Here is a 17,507-nt window from a genome sequence, read left to right as displayed (position 1 = left end):
AAAAATAAATATAAAAGCATCCATGCACTCAAACTGAAGACTACTTACTTCACCAGCAGGGGGCGACACACACAAACACTTCTCGCTCGACTCAGTAACAATATGTCATCCATCACATCCATCATAAACACATATCTTGTGAGATATAATGACCTTACTGTACTGTTTACGCTCTATTTCTGTAGCATGACATTAGTATGAGATCAGAACAGTAAGAACATAGTACAGAGTGTGCATGATTGGGCTATAATACAAGCATTGTGAACATGAAAATGTGCAAGATTAAATCAAACAGTGGGCAAGTTTTTTTTCAACACAGTTTATTTCAAACACAGGAGTCATAATTTGGTCTCACTTTACCAGCTATCGGCACATTTTATCCATTCAAATTCAAACATAAAAAATGTCTTTATAAAAAACGATATATTGGCAGTCTTTATGTTGATGACCCTAATATGTCCTGTATACTCTCATTTAAAATTTCAGTCAGGAAAAATACCAAGCTTTTTTTTAATGAAAACTATAACTATTTCTATGTTGGAATCCAGGGCAGCGCACACAGAGCTGGATTGACAATAGCTTATTTTATAGAACTGGCAACATAATTTAAGAGACGCAGATTTGCTCGTGCACTGAACCTTTTTTCAGAGCTGGTTCCTTCTCCAGATGGCCATGAGCAGCGGTTACCACAATCATCTGGTTTAGCACTGGTGGTACCTTAGAAGTAATGGCACAGTTGACCTGAAATTTGGGTGACGACCAGAACAATTATCTCTAGCGTATTTACTGGTACAAAATTGGCATATTCTGGTTATGAACATTTACATCCAGGGAGAACAGCAAGTGCAACGTGTGACATAGACATATTTTACACATGCTCTACTTCGGCAAAGCAACAGTAATCATTAAACGAGAATACATATATGACAAGATAAATTTGGAATATCCAATATGACCAGTTATAGGGTTATATACCAGCTGCACTCATGACAACAGTGACCTAATAGCTAGAAAAGGCACCACACTGTGAATTAAACATACTGTATCAAAAATAAGATAAAATCACTAAACCTCTTTGAGGCTCTTTATATAATATTTCTATTTTTTTTTTCTTTAAATGCTGACATTAGCTGTTTAAATGGGCTGATCCCCTTCTTAGGAAGCAAATACATCAACCAAACACAGAAACACTAGGATTGCATCCCTGAGGTGCCAGACAAACCTTCGCCAAGTATAAAAATATCTCATAATAAACCATACTTGAGAACAAAAATACACAACATCAATAAACTATTAAATATTATAAAATAGATTTCATAATGGATGAGATGAATTCCCTCCAACATATATTTTGGTTTTTAGAAAGTTCAAAAGGCAGCGTGGTTATTTTCTCTGGAAAGATTGTCTTACATTGTCCCATAGTACACTTCTTTCTGCTTTATGCCGCCCCTCTGTAAAGTCCACACTTAAATACTGGAGGGTGCTGAGCATAAAGCTCCAAGTGTCCCAGTCTTTTTCAGGTGACCCTGCATAAAACAGATCCATCTGAGGCCTTGGTCCTTCAGTCAGTATGCCCTCTCTGCAGGCCTGTGTGTGTCTAAGGCAGCTAACCCATAAATCCCCACTTCAAAACGGCCTGCCGAGGTCACGGGCGAGGCGCTGTAGCCTTTCACCCCTCGCTTCCGGCAGAAAGAAGTGAGCTTACCATGTGGAGTGGGAGCTTATTCTCTTACTGAATGGGGTACAGCTTATGATACCCAGAGGAATATGCAAACCAGCAAATAGGGAGGACTTTTCCTTGTATCTCCAATACCTTCCCCTGTTCTCATCAGTGAGTCCACAGTTTGCTTATAAAGCTTTTTAAGGACCATGTCTCTTGCCCCAACCCAAGTGCATCCTAAATGGTGTTCAAGTCAAGTAAGCTTTACATAAAAAAGCCCCTAAAGAGTCCTCAGTAATAGCGATTGAGGCTCCGTGTCCCGGGGATGTCAGGTTGCCCGTTCATCCAGATCTCTCGGATGATGCGCTCCCTCTCCTCCAGCCTCTGCGCTCTCTCCAGCTCCTCGGCCGACGTGAACACGTTCATGTTAAGCGTGCGTTCAAACCGCCGGTGTCGCCGCGCCGACAGATCTGAGGTGGTTTCCCAATCTGAGTCCGAGTCACTTGATTCGGAGGACGAGTCGGCAGGGCGCGCTCGTTTCTTGGCAGGAGGCCGCTGCCGAGGCTGGCAGTCGGTGCGACAGGAGATCTGCACCACCAGGGCGAAGAGTGTGAGGAAGAGGCCCAAACACACGCCGCAGACGAAGAAGAGCGCTGCCCTCTCTGGGTGGTCTTTAGGGGGAAGAAAGACAGACGACAAAAAATGTTTAGTTGATTTCATACAGAAAACATGCCTTTAAAGTACTGCCTGGCTATATTGTCCAAGCTCACTTCTTTCTGTTTAAACTGAGGATTACAGCTCTTAAAAACCTCAAACAATTGAGAAATACAAATAAAAAAAGGCATACAATTGCAAATATTACTATCATGTTTAAACAGAGTTTCAATTAACTTTGTATCTTTTTTTGAAAGGTCACATTTGATGGTCATAAATGATTTGTATTGGGTCTTATATTCATCAGTAAAAGGAATTCTAAAATGCGGGTCTAAAAACGTAATGGCAGCTTAGAAATATAAGAAACCCTTTTGAGCCCACCCTACACGGGTTCTGCCTCCACTAAACATTTCAGTGTATGTTTATTTGACTGTATAACTAGTGCCTTTCACTAAGTATAAACTGTTTATTTGAGGCAATAAAACAGGAAGTATCCAAACCCCCATATGATTGCAGCATATGTTTAAGCAGCTGGCTGTAGCAGGTGACTGACAGTGTGTGTGTGTGTGTGTGTGTGTGTGTGTGTGTGTGTGTGTGTGTGTGTGTGTGTGTGTGTGTGTGTGTGTGTGTGTGTGTGTGTGTGTGTGTGTGTGTGTGTGTGTGTGTGCGGCTTTTATCTCGGCCTAACATCTGCATTCCTATGGCCCCCAAATGTCAGTTCCAGGAAAAAGGAAACAGGGTTTTCCTTACCCAAAAGATAGCATACCACACACATGTACCTCACATGAAGCCACGCACTCAAATACAAAGGACAAATGTTTTCCTGCCCATGGCGTAATCTCGAGCTGAAACGCCCGTTGACATTATTATCCAGCTCTTTTTCAAGACGACTTACTTATCTACCTGAATGTGTACTTCTGTAAATTGTTATAATTTTTATTTTAAATACTATAAAATAGTGTTCTATTTGTATTTTTTATTCATCTATACTTTGCTGTAACAATGTTCATTTCCCCATTGTGGGACGAATAAAGGGATTCTGATTTTCTCCACTAATCATAATCTCTTTGGTTAAATGTAATATTTTCCTGATAGAGGTCAGAGATCAGATTAAGGTGTCTAATTTGTGATGTGATGTCACACATGATTATATAAAGTGTGCCCTACCTGATATGAAAGTGTAGGCTGCCAGTGCGTTGCTGATGAGGGCCATGTTGGAGCTAGACGTGTAGTTCATGATTGGATTCATTACTCGGGGGGGCGGTGGAGTTTCTCTTTGTCCTCCACCTCCTTTTTCTCCACCTCCTCCTTCTACTACTCCGGCTTCTGAAAGCTTCTCCTCTTCGGGGTTGGTCTCCCTGACCTTCTTCCTTTCTGAAAAAGCAGAAAAGTTCAGTTTAACAACACAAAGCAGACTACATTTTACGGGGATGATTCGTTTATCATTTGAATTCTTTATTTAGACAGTCATGTTTTTTTTCAAAATACTGTAGAACTTCAATCTGTGTCTGCCCACATGCAATGACACACAAGGATGTGTTGTAAATAGTTAATGACGGCATGTACAGTCAGACTATTACAGCATGAGTTAGCTCATTTACAGTAAAGTCAGTGTGTAGTGTCTCTGAAGTATTGTGACTATAGCGTTCAGACTGCTGAGTCATCACCAGTCTCTCAGTGGTTTTTGATCTAGGACACAAGCTTCTGATAAAAGATGCCTCACGCATAAAGGCGCACACATGTTCTCGGAGAGTTGTGGGATCCAGAATATAACACACACAACATCCGCTTCTGTCAAACTCACACTGACTCATGTCATTAAAGAGAACAGAGACCCACATGGGAAAAGTTTGCACTTTGGCAACATCTCCAAAGCTTCCCAGAAATCTCAGAAAACAATCTATTTATAGAAGAGAACAACTGTTTCCTGCTCTCTCTCTCTCTCTCCTTCATCACAGTATGACTTCTTTCTGTGTTTACATGCTGGCTTCGTTGTGTATGCAAGAGGCGAGGAGTCAAGATGAGAGAACAGAGGAGCACAGAAGGATTTTAATACTTTTTTCTGAGTGGAGTCGCATCTTGTTAACGTGAAGAAGTGTTTACTTGGAATATGTTACGACTGAAACTTTAGCTCCTTGAATAAGCAACCGCTCACTGAAAAACACAACCCTTAAGCTACGACAGCCAAAATAAACAGAAGCGTTCACTTCAATATCAGAGCCTTAAATCTGTGTTTAGTCTTATTCACATGCAGGATTTTTGCAGGTGAGCATACTTTGGTGGGCTGTCACACACACCAATGACCTCTAATTACAGTCTCTCTTAAGGTGAGTCAGGCTCCTTCTATCGGATAAATGCAGTTTAGACTGGAGTTGCCTACGGAGGAGGTAAATGCTTCCACCTGGACCCCCTGCTGTGGTGCATGAGCTAACATTCAACCAACAACATGCAGCAATCTCTATTTCTAATATACATAAACATAGGCAGACGTATCCTTAAGAAAAACATTTACAGGGCTAGAAATACAACTAAACATAATTATGTAAATGCAGTGGTTGCTCTTTTGATTGAATATGTTTTACAATTTATAACATATAATCCGTTTATTTCTTTCCTAAAATTTAAATTGTTAAATAACAACATAAACGTAAATAGTGTTTCATTTATGTGAGGTGCACTTAATTCAACCCGGACATTAAAACAACCGCAAAAAAACCGACATATTTCAACATAAATTAAGCACTCTTCATGTTTTCTCCAGTACTCAAAATGTCTTTTGACTGCTGTTGTAATAGAGAGACATAAATAGTATTTGATGTTTTTAGCATCAGCAACAGAGAGTAAGGCTTAATAATGAATAAAAGACATAAGGGAACTGGGTAGTTATGACAAGATTTAGGCGTCATCATGGTTTAAGAGACAAAAAAACGGAGACTTTCTCTATAATGGCCCAATGATCTCTGGGAATCGCAGTGGAGAAACACCACAGCGACGAGGACCAAAGATGGAGAAAATAAAAATGTGTGGTTTACAACTTAAACTTCTTAAACCTTTTTAACGAGTGAGTCCATTTGTACAAAATGACCCTGATCAGTCATGTGGTGTTTGAATCTTTTAAGTATTATTTTAAGAAGTTGCATTTATGACTGTTCTCATCTTACCCCATACCCAAAATGTGGAACTATTTCTTTAAGCATTAAGCATGCTATAAAATTGGTCCAGGATTATGGTAACATAAGGGTCAAGTAAAAAGATTGATTCTGTTTATTTTACACTTATCCGGTAGAAAATAAACTAAGAGAAATTAGTTGAATAAACGTGAAGATCCTGATACATTACATTAAATGTCACTTGTTAGACGTTTTTATCCAAAGCTACTTACATACCCAATACTGTGGGCAAATCCCCACAGGAGCAATTTGGGGTGAAGTGTCTCAGGGACACTATGACATGCTGACTGCAGTGGGGTTTGAACCTGTGACCCCCTGATCCCAACACCAACGCACAACCCACTGCACCACACGCCTCCATGATACCTTTATTTACAGTCAAATGTTTCTTGTTCCGCGTTCATAGTTTCATCCCCTATAGGAGATGAAAACAGGTTTTTCTAGACGAGCTTCAGGTGAGTGTTTGAAGCCCGGTGCGAGGAAGTGAAGCCATTCATGCGTCAGGAGCTGCCAGCACACATCTCCTCCCTCTCTTAGCTCCTCATTCATCCGTCTATCCTCCTAATCAGTACAGTGCCGGTAGCTGAGCAGAGTAATTAGTGTGCTGGACGCAGGCCATCATCCCTCATGAATAAAGCTTTGTTTAAGTTTCCTTCCTAGCTGGCGTCTTCTTTTTCCTTTTTTCGTTCTTTCATTTGTTCTTCGTCTTTCTTCTCTCTCAGGGAGCAGGGCAGTATAGCAGACTGATTTAGACTGTGGTCACATCATTGGCTCTTGAAAAGCCGTATATTTTTAAGAGCAATGATCATAAACGGTCCAAACCGACGGCTCTGCTTGGATACATATGGTAACAGTTGAACCTGTGTGACTTTAAAATATACATACATATATGCTCCGACTTAAAACCTGAATGACTGTTTCTGCTGGTGCCTGGGGGGCCTCGGGACTGTTTAGCGTTAACTGCTCTCCATGGGGGGCTGGGAGAGAGTGTCGGTCACTGGGGGAGAGAGTGAAACAGCTCGTGTCGTTTTGCTTACCTGGAACAGCGTCGGCGCTTCTAACTGAGCTCCCCTCTGGAGGGCTGTCTCCCACTATGTTGGGGTCATGGGCGCTGGCTGGAGGGGAGAACACCGGGGGTCTGGGTCCCTGCTCCTGGAGCAACTTCTTTGGCACTTCAAAGAGAAGGAAAGGTGGAGCAAAGGAGGGGATTTGGGGATGAGGGAAACAAAGAAAGACAAAAAGAGGATTATTAAATTGCGGTATGTACAGAGATGTATAGCAGTCATTTCCATTTCTTGTTCTGCTTAAAGCCTAATCAATATTGATATGGGATTTTCTTTTAGCATGAATACCTTGGTATTGGTATTAGTTTTTGACCACCTTTGAAAACGTTTGTATGATTATCTTAATTTAGCATTATGCATGATGACATTTTACACTCTCGGAAACCAGTAGATTACATCACTTGTTATCTTATCATTTAACAATACCATGCTGAGTGTACCGTCATTAAACCACAAATGCTTTCGCACTCTGCCGATAAAAAGGACCATATCTCAAACACTTCAAAATGTACATTGTTCAAACAGCTTATTGAATGTATGAAACATGTTGTGTATAGTTCTACATCTAACTCAATGTTGTTCAATGCATTTAACAATAATTATGGTTTATTTACTTACATAACCTTTTATCTTAGGTTGTATAGATTTTAGGGTATAAAGCATTTAAAGATAATGCAACGAGGACTATTTGTATTGCTGAGTTAAAAGGGTTAACTTTAATCTTATATATTTATACAAGACTATACCTACAATAACATGATATTTGTCACTTGGGATATTCTCCTCTCTCGTGTGCATAAAGCTTCATAATCTATATTTCACAGGAGATCCTGAAAAGATTTAAGATGAAATCTCAGAGGATGTTGTGATGGGAGAGTAAGGGGCTGTAAACGAGACAGCATGTTGATGGTTCACACTCCTCCTGAACTTGCACTCTGATTCCCGAAAGTTCTGCTGCCCTCTCCCTCCTCTCCATCCTCACCCCTTCACACCCCCCAACCTCACAGCGTCCTGTGAGTCAGGGAGTCTGCAATCCTTCCTCACAGACACAAACCCACAATGCAGTGGGCCATACATTCCTGCCCGCTCACATGTGGTTTTGGCCGCTGGGCCACGCTCCGGTCCCTGTGTGTGTCTGCCCAGTCAGATCAGCGCTGATTTACAGCCCAACAGAGGACTCTCTCTCCAGCTGTCTATCCATCCTGTGCCGTTCTTGCATTTTCACTGCGCCGGACAAACGAACAATCAGCTGCCTGGTTCTGCTGACGGGAGCACTAATAGTGAAACTGTGACATGTGATTTATGGTAAAAGTGAACCATTTGTTTAAAGGCCGATGAATAAACACTCTGATCAGATTTCCAGAGACTGATTTTGGCAGTTATCCAAGAGTCAATCACAGTGCAGGAAGGAGCGCAGCAGACCTCACAAAGCTCCCCTCCCCTGGATACTCCTAATGCTCTGGAAACATTACAAGGTTTTTCCAATTGTATGCAATGATGAAAAGACTGAGCAGGAACTTTTAACTACTGACATTTATGGTACCAATTATTTATATGACATAACATGCATTGCCTTTTGAAATAATTGACAGTAGAGAATGACAGGATATATTGATGATTGACTTGATGATTGATACCAAGGAGATACATTTGCAGCATTTGTGGTTTGTGCACTAACTGCTATGATTTAAAGAACAGCTTGTTAACGTGTTCTTGTCATTTATACCTCTTGTCTTTGACTTAAGCTTGTTTCAGTGAACATCAGTATTATAGATGTTGTAACCCATAAGTTGAACATGTTTAATTTTAAAGTGACATTCGACAGATTGGAGCTTTTCAATCACACACACGTAAAAATGTCAACTGAGTCTATAAAGTGCAGCTTCTGAGTCTCTGCATGCTCCAGTTGCTTAACAAGGTTCAAAATTCAGTAATGTCTTCCTTAAAACATTGACTGACTTTATATGTTAAGCCAATGGGAACAGTTATTGTTCAAACATTCCCACCCTAGTACTCTCTAATTCATTTTGCCATAGTATATTACATTGTGACAACTGCACAGAAACTGCACACATCTGAGGAGGACATTTTTGATCTTATCTTACTGCAGAACATCTGAGAGCCAATCAACAAAACGGGTTCAAAGGCCTCGGCTAAATGTGGTTCCAACTTTTGGTTTTCATTTTGCCATGAGCAGAAAGGGCAGGAGGTTGATGCCAGACAAATAGAAGTAGCTACATATTTCTGGTGTATATGTTTAACCTGCTTGGCCTGGGTTCACCGTACTGCATCAGGAGAACTCATATGGTGTGAGGTGAGTTGCCAGCTGTAGAAACGTATACTGTTACATTGAAATACCTTTCTGTAATTGCATCATCTCATGTGGCGCACCGCACAAATCTGTTGCCTAAATAGATTAAAAACCAAGAATTTGAAACCATGCTTTATCCCAGCGTGGTTGGCACAAACTAAATAAACAAAGTCCCCCATATGTGGAAGTGGAATACGCATGGAAATGAAAAAATGGGATTTGGCCTGGCACCCCCCCCTGTCCTTCCTCATCAGTCTGACACACTAATCACGGGTCTTAAAACTCCCCCACTGCCACGCTGCCACCATCCTCAAGCCACGCCCTGATTACAGACTTCTGATTGGCCCTAATCGGCTGCACATCTGGCCCAGGGTCACAGCTGAGAGACGCCATGACATACACTCACATTTTTACAAAATGAAGGGACATAATTGAGATATAACCACGCAAGCACACTCAAAGCCCCACCTGATATTTGTGCATAAATTGAGCACACATGTGCATCGACACACACACCGACACCCTGATTTATATCCTTTAGAACAGCCGTTTCCCATGTTTTTCTCTACGGCCTAACTTTGTTGGCAGAAGCTGGTACATCATAGCAAATTGACGGCTGCTTGTCTAAAAATAATTGTCAAAAAGCTGAAACCTCTCGAAGCAAACGGCCGCAAACCACACTTAAAGGAGCCAAGCAGTAAAAACTGAACCAATAAAAGAGGGAAAGACGAGTGCAAGGGAGAGAAACGGAGGACATAAATCACACTCTAGAGCCTGCATTATAATGACATGGTCACATAAATGCATGGCAAATGAGTCTTAATATAACTGCGGTAGATGGGACGAGTGCCAGCGCTGTACCTCTCCCGCCACGAGGAGCGAGGATACGAGGCGGGAAACAGTGCCCATAACAATGGACCGTGTTTACACTGGCAGAGCCCGACCTTGTTTTCACTGGCTCTGCAGGCCAAAGTGTGTGTGTGTTTGTGTGTGTGTGTGTGTGTGTGTGTGTGTGTGTGTGTGTGTGTGTGTGTGTGTGTGTGTGTGTGTGTGTGTGTGTGTGTGTGTGTGTGTGTGCATGTCCGTATGTATCTGTTCGTGGGCCATGTGCTGACCGATGCAGAACTCTGTTGAGACAAAGCCCTTTAAGCCAGAGGGGTTATAATGAAATATTAAACCATGCTAAATCTGAGATGAGATCAAACCTGTTCCAATGTTTTAGGGCATTCTTTAATGCTCCGTCTGCTTTGACTCTCTGAGATTTTGGCCCAAATAAAGACAGCTTAACCTACACTATGACTTTGCTGTGATGCACTCTAAGCTTACAATCGTAATGTGTTGTGACACTCATCTAAATTACTGTATGTTCTATCCAGGGTGAGGCAAGAATAAAGGGCAACTTGACCTAAGTTAGGTTGAGAAGTAGTATACATTCATAAAACTGCAGTCAAAAACAGGGATAGAGTGAGAGCAACATCTGAAATGACATGAGATTCATATACAGCGACATAAAGATACAGAGTTTAGTTCCAATTTAGACATTACCATTTATGTAGTGGATAACTCAAGTGAAAGATGCCAACTTACAAAAAACCTTGGTTCATTTCACCTTAAATGGATTTATAGCACTTTGGAAAAACAGAAAGGTGCCTTGGAACGATGTGCTGCCATATGTGTAAGAAGTCTGAGTAAAAGCGTCTGGTTTCAATCAGCACACAGACTACTTAATTTACAGCATTAAAGTGTTGTAGGAGATCCAATATACGCACACACACACACACACACACACACACACACACACACACACACACACACACACACACACACACACACACACACACACACACACACACACACACACACACACACACACACACACACACACACACACACACACACACACACACACACACACACACACACACACACACACACACACAGTGCCTTGAAAAAAAAAACTCAAGTCAATGTGGACAAACTTGAAGACTCACCAAAATTAGTTTCAGCTCTTACACCTGCTTCCAACTCAGACACCACACAGACATCTGCACACTCACATTCACGAGCACATCCACCCACACACATAACAATTGTTCACTGAGCTACTGGCATTCCTGCAGAACATGTAAGGTGAATAGGGCACAAGCTGAAGGTGTTGAGATTGCATTCCTCCTCCTTTCACTCCCTTCTCCTTTTTTTCCAACCCCCAGCGTAACACTAACAGCATCCAGCTGACAGCAGCTGATAACACTCAAAATGTGTGAATATTGTGCACATTTGTAACTCTTACATGAAAGATATGGACTGTATATTCAATATATAGATAAAAGTGTTTACTATTTAGATTAAGATGGCAGAGTATTTGAGTGTGCGGAGTGGTTTAAACCTGACCTAAGCAAAGCTGAGGCAATACCGTCATGTTTATCTTTCCACAAATGAATGCACTTCCCCGACCTCACACTGTGAACATGAATGGGTTCTACATATCCAAATAAATGTGTTTTTGCATGGCAGAGAGTGTGTCATAGCACATGATTAACACACTCATTCCCACATTGGGTATACGAAGCAGACCTGGTAATATGAACTCTATCGAGGGACAGGGTCTGAGCTGAGGGTTTTCTCTGGTTCTGCTCCATTTGTATGTTAGTGTGAGAAATATAGCCTACTCTACTACTTGAAAAGTGTGTGTGTGTATGTGTATGTGTATGTGCATGTGCATGTGCATGTGCATGTGCGTGTGTGCGTGTGTGTGTGTGTGTGTGTGTGTGTGTGTGTGTGTGTGTGTGTGTGTGTGTGTGTGTGTGTGTGTGTGTGTCTATTATGGCGCATTTACACTGGAGGCCTCGCTCGGTTTGGTTAGGCCTTATTAGGCCCGGCTCACTTTAATGCTGCGCTCACATTACAGTTTAGGAACTGGGGTAGTTACTATAGTAACGCAGTGTGGGCGGGGCGTTCGGCTTTTTGGCGGGCGGAGCGACGCTGCATACAACTGCCGTGACGTCATCTTCAATGCGACACAACTCACAAAACACACAACAACAATGGAGGATGTGGAAGCCATCGTGTCCTTGCTTCTTGGTATGTGTTTTTTTCTTCTTAGGTTCACTGTTTTCAAAAATGCTGCAAGGTTCACTGTTTTCAAAAATGCTGCAAGCGTCCCTTAATATATGCGACACTAGGGATTAAGTCGCGCGAGAATTGTGACGATTCTCGCTGACCAATCAGCAGTCGTCACTAGTTTAGCATATTCCGCCCGGTTGTTGGCCCCGCTTGTTGGTCTCGATATTACCACGATTTAGTCGGGCCAGAAAAAAGGTGAAAAAGTAGCCCCAGGCCAAAACTAGGCCAAGTGGAAGCGCAACAAAAAACGGGCCCTGCACGGCTCGGCACGCTTAAAGCGAGCTCCGCGCTGCAGTGTGACTGCGCCATAAGAGTTAGAGAATCCCTCTAAATATGCGCTGCTTAAAGGAGCTGTCTTTTTTTATGTTTTATCTCATAAAATCTTATCTAATTTACATAACTGTTAAACATTTTCAAAAGCATGCCATCCGTTTCCAATGAAATCCCCCACCTTGAATTGATTTACACAAGATATTTAGATAATATATGTTTCATGTGATTGTGCAGCCATAAAAACACCAAGGCTTTAACTTGCTTACATCAATATGAGCAGTGAAGCACCGCAAACAACTGTTGGAATAGATATATAGAAAATAGAAAATATCGATGACATTTTTCCGTGCTTGACTAGTATATTTAGTCACAAATTAAGGGAAAAATGAAGAGGTTAAAATAATAAAACGAGTAAAAATAGATCTGAGAGTAAATAGACAAACTATAAAAGTGAGTTGAAAAAGTTTCCAGTAGGCAAACTGCCATCAACATGTCCTCTATACTGTAGTAAGACGTTGAGTCCCCCCCCCCCCCCCCCCCCCCAAAGCACTTCTGGAGCTCATTTAATGCCTATGGTGGAAAACTGGATACACTGGAAGTTCAGGCCAGTATTTATTGGTAACTGATTGAATAAGAAGCAGGCCCGGCTAAGGAAACTCTTCCAAAAGGTATGAGAAACAAGCCTCAAATCCTGGAGATTCAGGGAAAGTTCAGCTTTGGCTCAGATGCAGGCATCTTAATCAAATCAGCGGTCTCAAGTTATCCAGTCAGCGAGGATTGTGAAGGCCAGAAAAACCCTTAGTTGGCAGGAGCTTCTTGTGACAAGATCTGTCTGCTAAAGAGGCTTGTGCTCGATCACATATTCCTTAATATAATACGTCAGGACATAGCTGGATGGTGACACGGTCTAAACGCATCCAGAGTTCGAGTAGTGGAGGTTGGGAGTACATTCCAGGATGGAGAGAGGGGAACAGTTCAACCCCCCACCCTGCCTCTCTGAGCCCCCTGCCCTACATTCAAAAAATGTTCCCCATTTACTTTAATGGAAAACACACATCCCTCTGCTGTGAGACACTCGAAAATGCAAATTAATATACACACACACACACGCACACGCACACGCACACGCACACGCACACGCACACGCACACGCATACACACGTCACAGCAAAGGCTCTGAACGTAATCACTCTCACTTCACCACAACCATCAGTTAGACTCCAGGATCGCAGCTGTTTTGGCTATTTAAACACTCCTCACACACCGCACACAGTTGGTGTCATTAACTTAGACACAGAGATAGGAATAGAAGCTCCGCTGACAGTGTGGGACTGAAAATCACTAAATGGTGGAGCTCCCCCCCCAGACCCCACACAGACGAGAAACCCACTGATGTCTTCAAACACCACAACCTCAGGCCCACTTTGAAATATGCATAAAGAGGAGGTGCTTAGCATGAAAGACACATCCAGAAAGACACATCCATTCTCTCGTAGATTATTCAATCAAACTTACAAAAGTAGCAAACTGTTTCTCTATAATGACACTGAATGTGTTGGACGGTTTTTCTATGGTTCTGCTGTTAGCAAACTGAATACTCGCAAAAATCAATAACGGCAGGTTCATTTATTAAAATAACTTTAGCAGGATTTACTCTTTAATTGCATCAGAATGTATCTGACATAATAATAATATCTCTTTGAAGTTTAACCATTTTGTCAACTTAAGCTGGTTAATTCTGGTGCATTATCAGCAGCACATTTGTATTTTTTCCTCATTTTTCTCCTAACGTTTTATTATTGGTGAGACATCTGGGGGGCATGAAATAGTTATCTCACTAATCATTAAAAAAAAAAAAGACATGGGTATTATTAGTTGAAAATAAGGAAAATAACATGTTTGAGTTAATATAAGAAAAACCCACATCTACATACTGTATCTGAAGTACTGTAAATATTTAAAGTGAATTGTCCATTGCTAGAGATGACCTCTGACTCCGCAGAGTATTGAAAGCCGCCCTCAGATCGCTCAGCTGTTTGTATTTCCACATCTTTATCGTTTGGACGTGGGAGAGGCAAGCTCACTGTCTCAGTCAGCACTGCCTCATCATTATCTGATGTTCCACTGGGTTCAACAAGGATGTGAACGACGCTGAATCATCAAACCGCGCTGCCTGCCTAAACTCACTCCTTCATATCAGAGTCGTGAGGTAATGGGATGCTGGGTTTCGATTGGGTCGGAGAGCTGCTGAGGTTGTCAAACAACAGAGATTGTCATTAGTTGTCACTGACATGGAACAGAGAGAGCACAGATAGTGACAGGACCGGTCTAGACACAATCGTGACGGAAATAAAGTCAGCCGCATTCAACAAGCATGTTCCAACATTTTTCACGGCTGATCGAAACAATGCTGCTATCTTTAGCACACGGCAACAACTGGTCGTGCGCAGCAGTTAGTACAATCAACACATGAAGTCTGCAGGGACCTGAGGAATGAATGGAGTTTTGGTGACAGATAAACTAGGATTAGTTTTAAGCCCAGTTCATCCCTGTCAATATAGCAGCAGCAGGTCTCTGTTTAAGGTTTGCATACAGTGGGTACAGTTGTCTTTATGAATGTGTGACAGTTACAAGGGTGGAGATGAACGTTGGCTGCCAGCATTTTTTCTTAATCTCTTGCGTGGTGGATTACATCAAAAGGCGTGACTGACAGAGCCTTACAGTGACAATAAGATTAGACTTAGACATACTTTATTTTCATTTCAACAAGACAGAGTGTACTATTAAAACAAATTGTCGTTGAACTGGCTTACAGGAACAGGACAATATAAAAACTTGCTAAAATTGTACATATAAATAAATAATAGTGACGTGGTGCTGATAAAATTAAAGATAAAGTGTGTGTTTAAAATATAAAGACTTACTATACATATAAATAAACTAGACATACTATATAGAAAATATGTGCGCTTTACACAGTGTAATGGATGCGATGGAGCAATGTCTATTCCAATCTCTGGTGTGTGAAGTGAGGCCATGATTAAATTATAAAGTTCCACTTCTGACTGTCTGTCTTTCTATATTTTATCATAACACATGTCCTCAGAACTCCCAGAACAAACCATAATGCTAGTGTAATGTCTGACAGGGGTGGGTGTGTTGATACCTAAGTGTCCATACAAACTATATCAAATCTTAATTTAAGTGATAACACTAGCTTCAATGCGATTGATTACAAAACAATGCAGCCATCTAACATTAGTTGTATCTACATTTTAATAACAGACTATTAAAGGACATTGAATGAGTATTCAACAATATATCAAAATGGAGATAAATCATAAGCCTCAAAGATTTCATTGAACAATAGTTGGTTAAAGAAGCCCTTTTATACTTTTGGCAGTTTTCCATTTCCTGTAGTGTGTTATATACGTTTTTGTGCATGTAAATGGTCTACAAAAGCTAAAACCCCCAATTCCCGCCCCTGCTTTAAACGCCTCAATTGGACTCCTTTGTTTACGTCTGTAACAAAGTGACATCATTATGTAACACTTGTGTGTTTCTATTGGCGCTCCAACACATTGTATTTGATAGGTTAAGGGGCAGGACATCTTTAAGCGGTTGATCAATCACAACAGAGAAAGCCAGCCAACCAATCAGAGCAGACTGGGCTCTGGTTTCAGACAGAGAGTGAAAAGAGCAGCTGAAAAAAATAAATAAACAAAAATAAAGAGCTTTTTGAATGGTAAAGCATGTGAACGTGACACAGAACAGGCACACAAATACAAATATGAGCCTGACATTAGAGCATTATACTGTAGGACAGAAGAGAAGTTCTGCTTCACTCCACAAACAAAGACGTCACCAAGGTCAGCACCTAACTTGCTGAATGGGCCTCCCTAATAAGGCTAACTTCATTAAAGCAGTGAATTGGGAGGCGAGAGTATGAGTCAGGCTTTAAAACATGCATCCCTGGTGTATTACATAGGCCCATTATGTTTTTGTTTTGTCCATGGGAGTGTTAGGATTGCACTTTATACTACTAATGTGTGTACTACTAAGGCTATTTGGACTTGTTCACTCTCCCCTGCACAAATCATAAAAATACCATATATAGACTAATAGCCATCCTGGTGCTGGTAAAGTAAGGTAATTGAGTTTAACACACTGTAAATGTGAAAATGTATTAATAAAATCCAACAACAGCATATTAAATGAACAATAATGTACGCACACTTGTGAGTTCATGAGGTAAGTGTGACCACATCAGGAATATAAAAAGTGGAGATACTTCAAGAAAATGACCTCAGAGGATCATCTAAATGACGCATTGGCTTTACAGTAACACCAGCAATTACTAGATTAGATTACTAGTCATTGTGCTGAATGACAAAGAATATACCCACAGTGTGTTTGAGCATCTGTGTGTCATTACACGCTCTATGATTTGATGCACACTTGAACGCTTCTTTATCATTTTGGTAAAACACTACCACCTGCCTCATATTGCGCTTGTCTATCATAAAGTGCTTCTGCGCCCTATCATTGTCAGGTGATTACACGAGAGATATAAGTGAGAGTGAATCACAACCAGTAGCATTCAGACTAAGTTATACATTACCTCGTGCAGAGAGAAGGAACCGATGAAAGCCTAAGCAGTGTGTGGGAGTTGTGTTCGCATGTGTATAAGAAAAGGAGGCATGTGTTTTTTTTCTTTCTCCCACGTGTTGACAGGGTGCTACGCTATATTAGCGGTCAGGCCTGGTCAGAGATAATGAAGCTGAGGTCTGGGTCAGCCTGAGTCTGTCATCGGGCTTATCACCACACAAGTGCACACACACATGCGTATTACAGTCTTACTTTTGTTAAGTCTGCTACTTCAGCACTGGACTCGAGTTTTGATAATGCCAAAAGTGTCGAAATCCTACTTTTTCTAGGACCAAAACAGTTCTTTATTAGGACAAAACGTATTGAATGCTGTCCAAAGATAAGCAGCCGTTTTATAACTTCCCTTAGATAAGAAGCCCTGACGATTGATAGCCAGTCCAACACACTGGACCAAATGTGTCCCATCTGAGCAGACTTTTGACATTACTGTACTCGGGGCTATTATTAGAACCAACTCCGAAAATAGACATTCTAAACGGACCAGCTGTTTTTGATTGAGAGAAGAGAATAGCAAGACAGATTTCCTGCCTCCCCTTACAGTCTTGGGTTTCTTGGCACACAGGAGTACCCACTACTTTACATGT

At 41.4% G+C, this 17,507-nt stretch overlaps 1 protein-coding gene across 3 annotated transcripts in view; it reads right to left on the bottom strand.

Moving 5' to 3' along the window:
- Positions 1-312: 312 nt before the first annotated feature.
- eva1aa (eva-1 homolog A, regulator of programmed cell death a) overlaps positions 313-17,507 on the bottom strand; it is a 224,794-nt gene continuing 207,599 nt past the window's right edge. For all 3 annotated transcript variants that reach the window (XM_079644109.1, XM_079644108.1, XM_079644107.1), the window contains 3 exons: positions 6,522-6,656; positions 3,482-3,688; positions 313-2,331 (listed from right to left, as the gene is read on the bottom strand). In XM_079644109.1, the coding sequence (XP_079500235.1) occupies positions 1,952-2,331; positions 3,482-3,688; positions 6,522-6,656 (722 nt within the window). In that variant the 3' untranslated portion in view covers positions 313-1,951. The remainder of the gene's footprint in view (positions 2,332-3,481; positions 3,689-6,521; positions 6,657-17,507) is intronic.

The sequence above is a fragment of the Notothenia rossii genome (assembly GCF_949606895.1).
Source record: "Notothenia rossii genome assembly, chromosome: 8".
NCBI lineage: Eukaryota > Metazoa > Chordata > Actinopteri > Perciformes > Nototheniidae > Notothenia > Notothenia rossii.
Note: the sequence above shows the minus strand (reverse complement) of the source record. Positions and strands in the feature narration are given on the sequence as shown.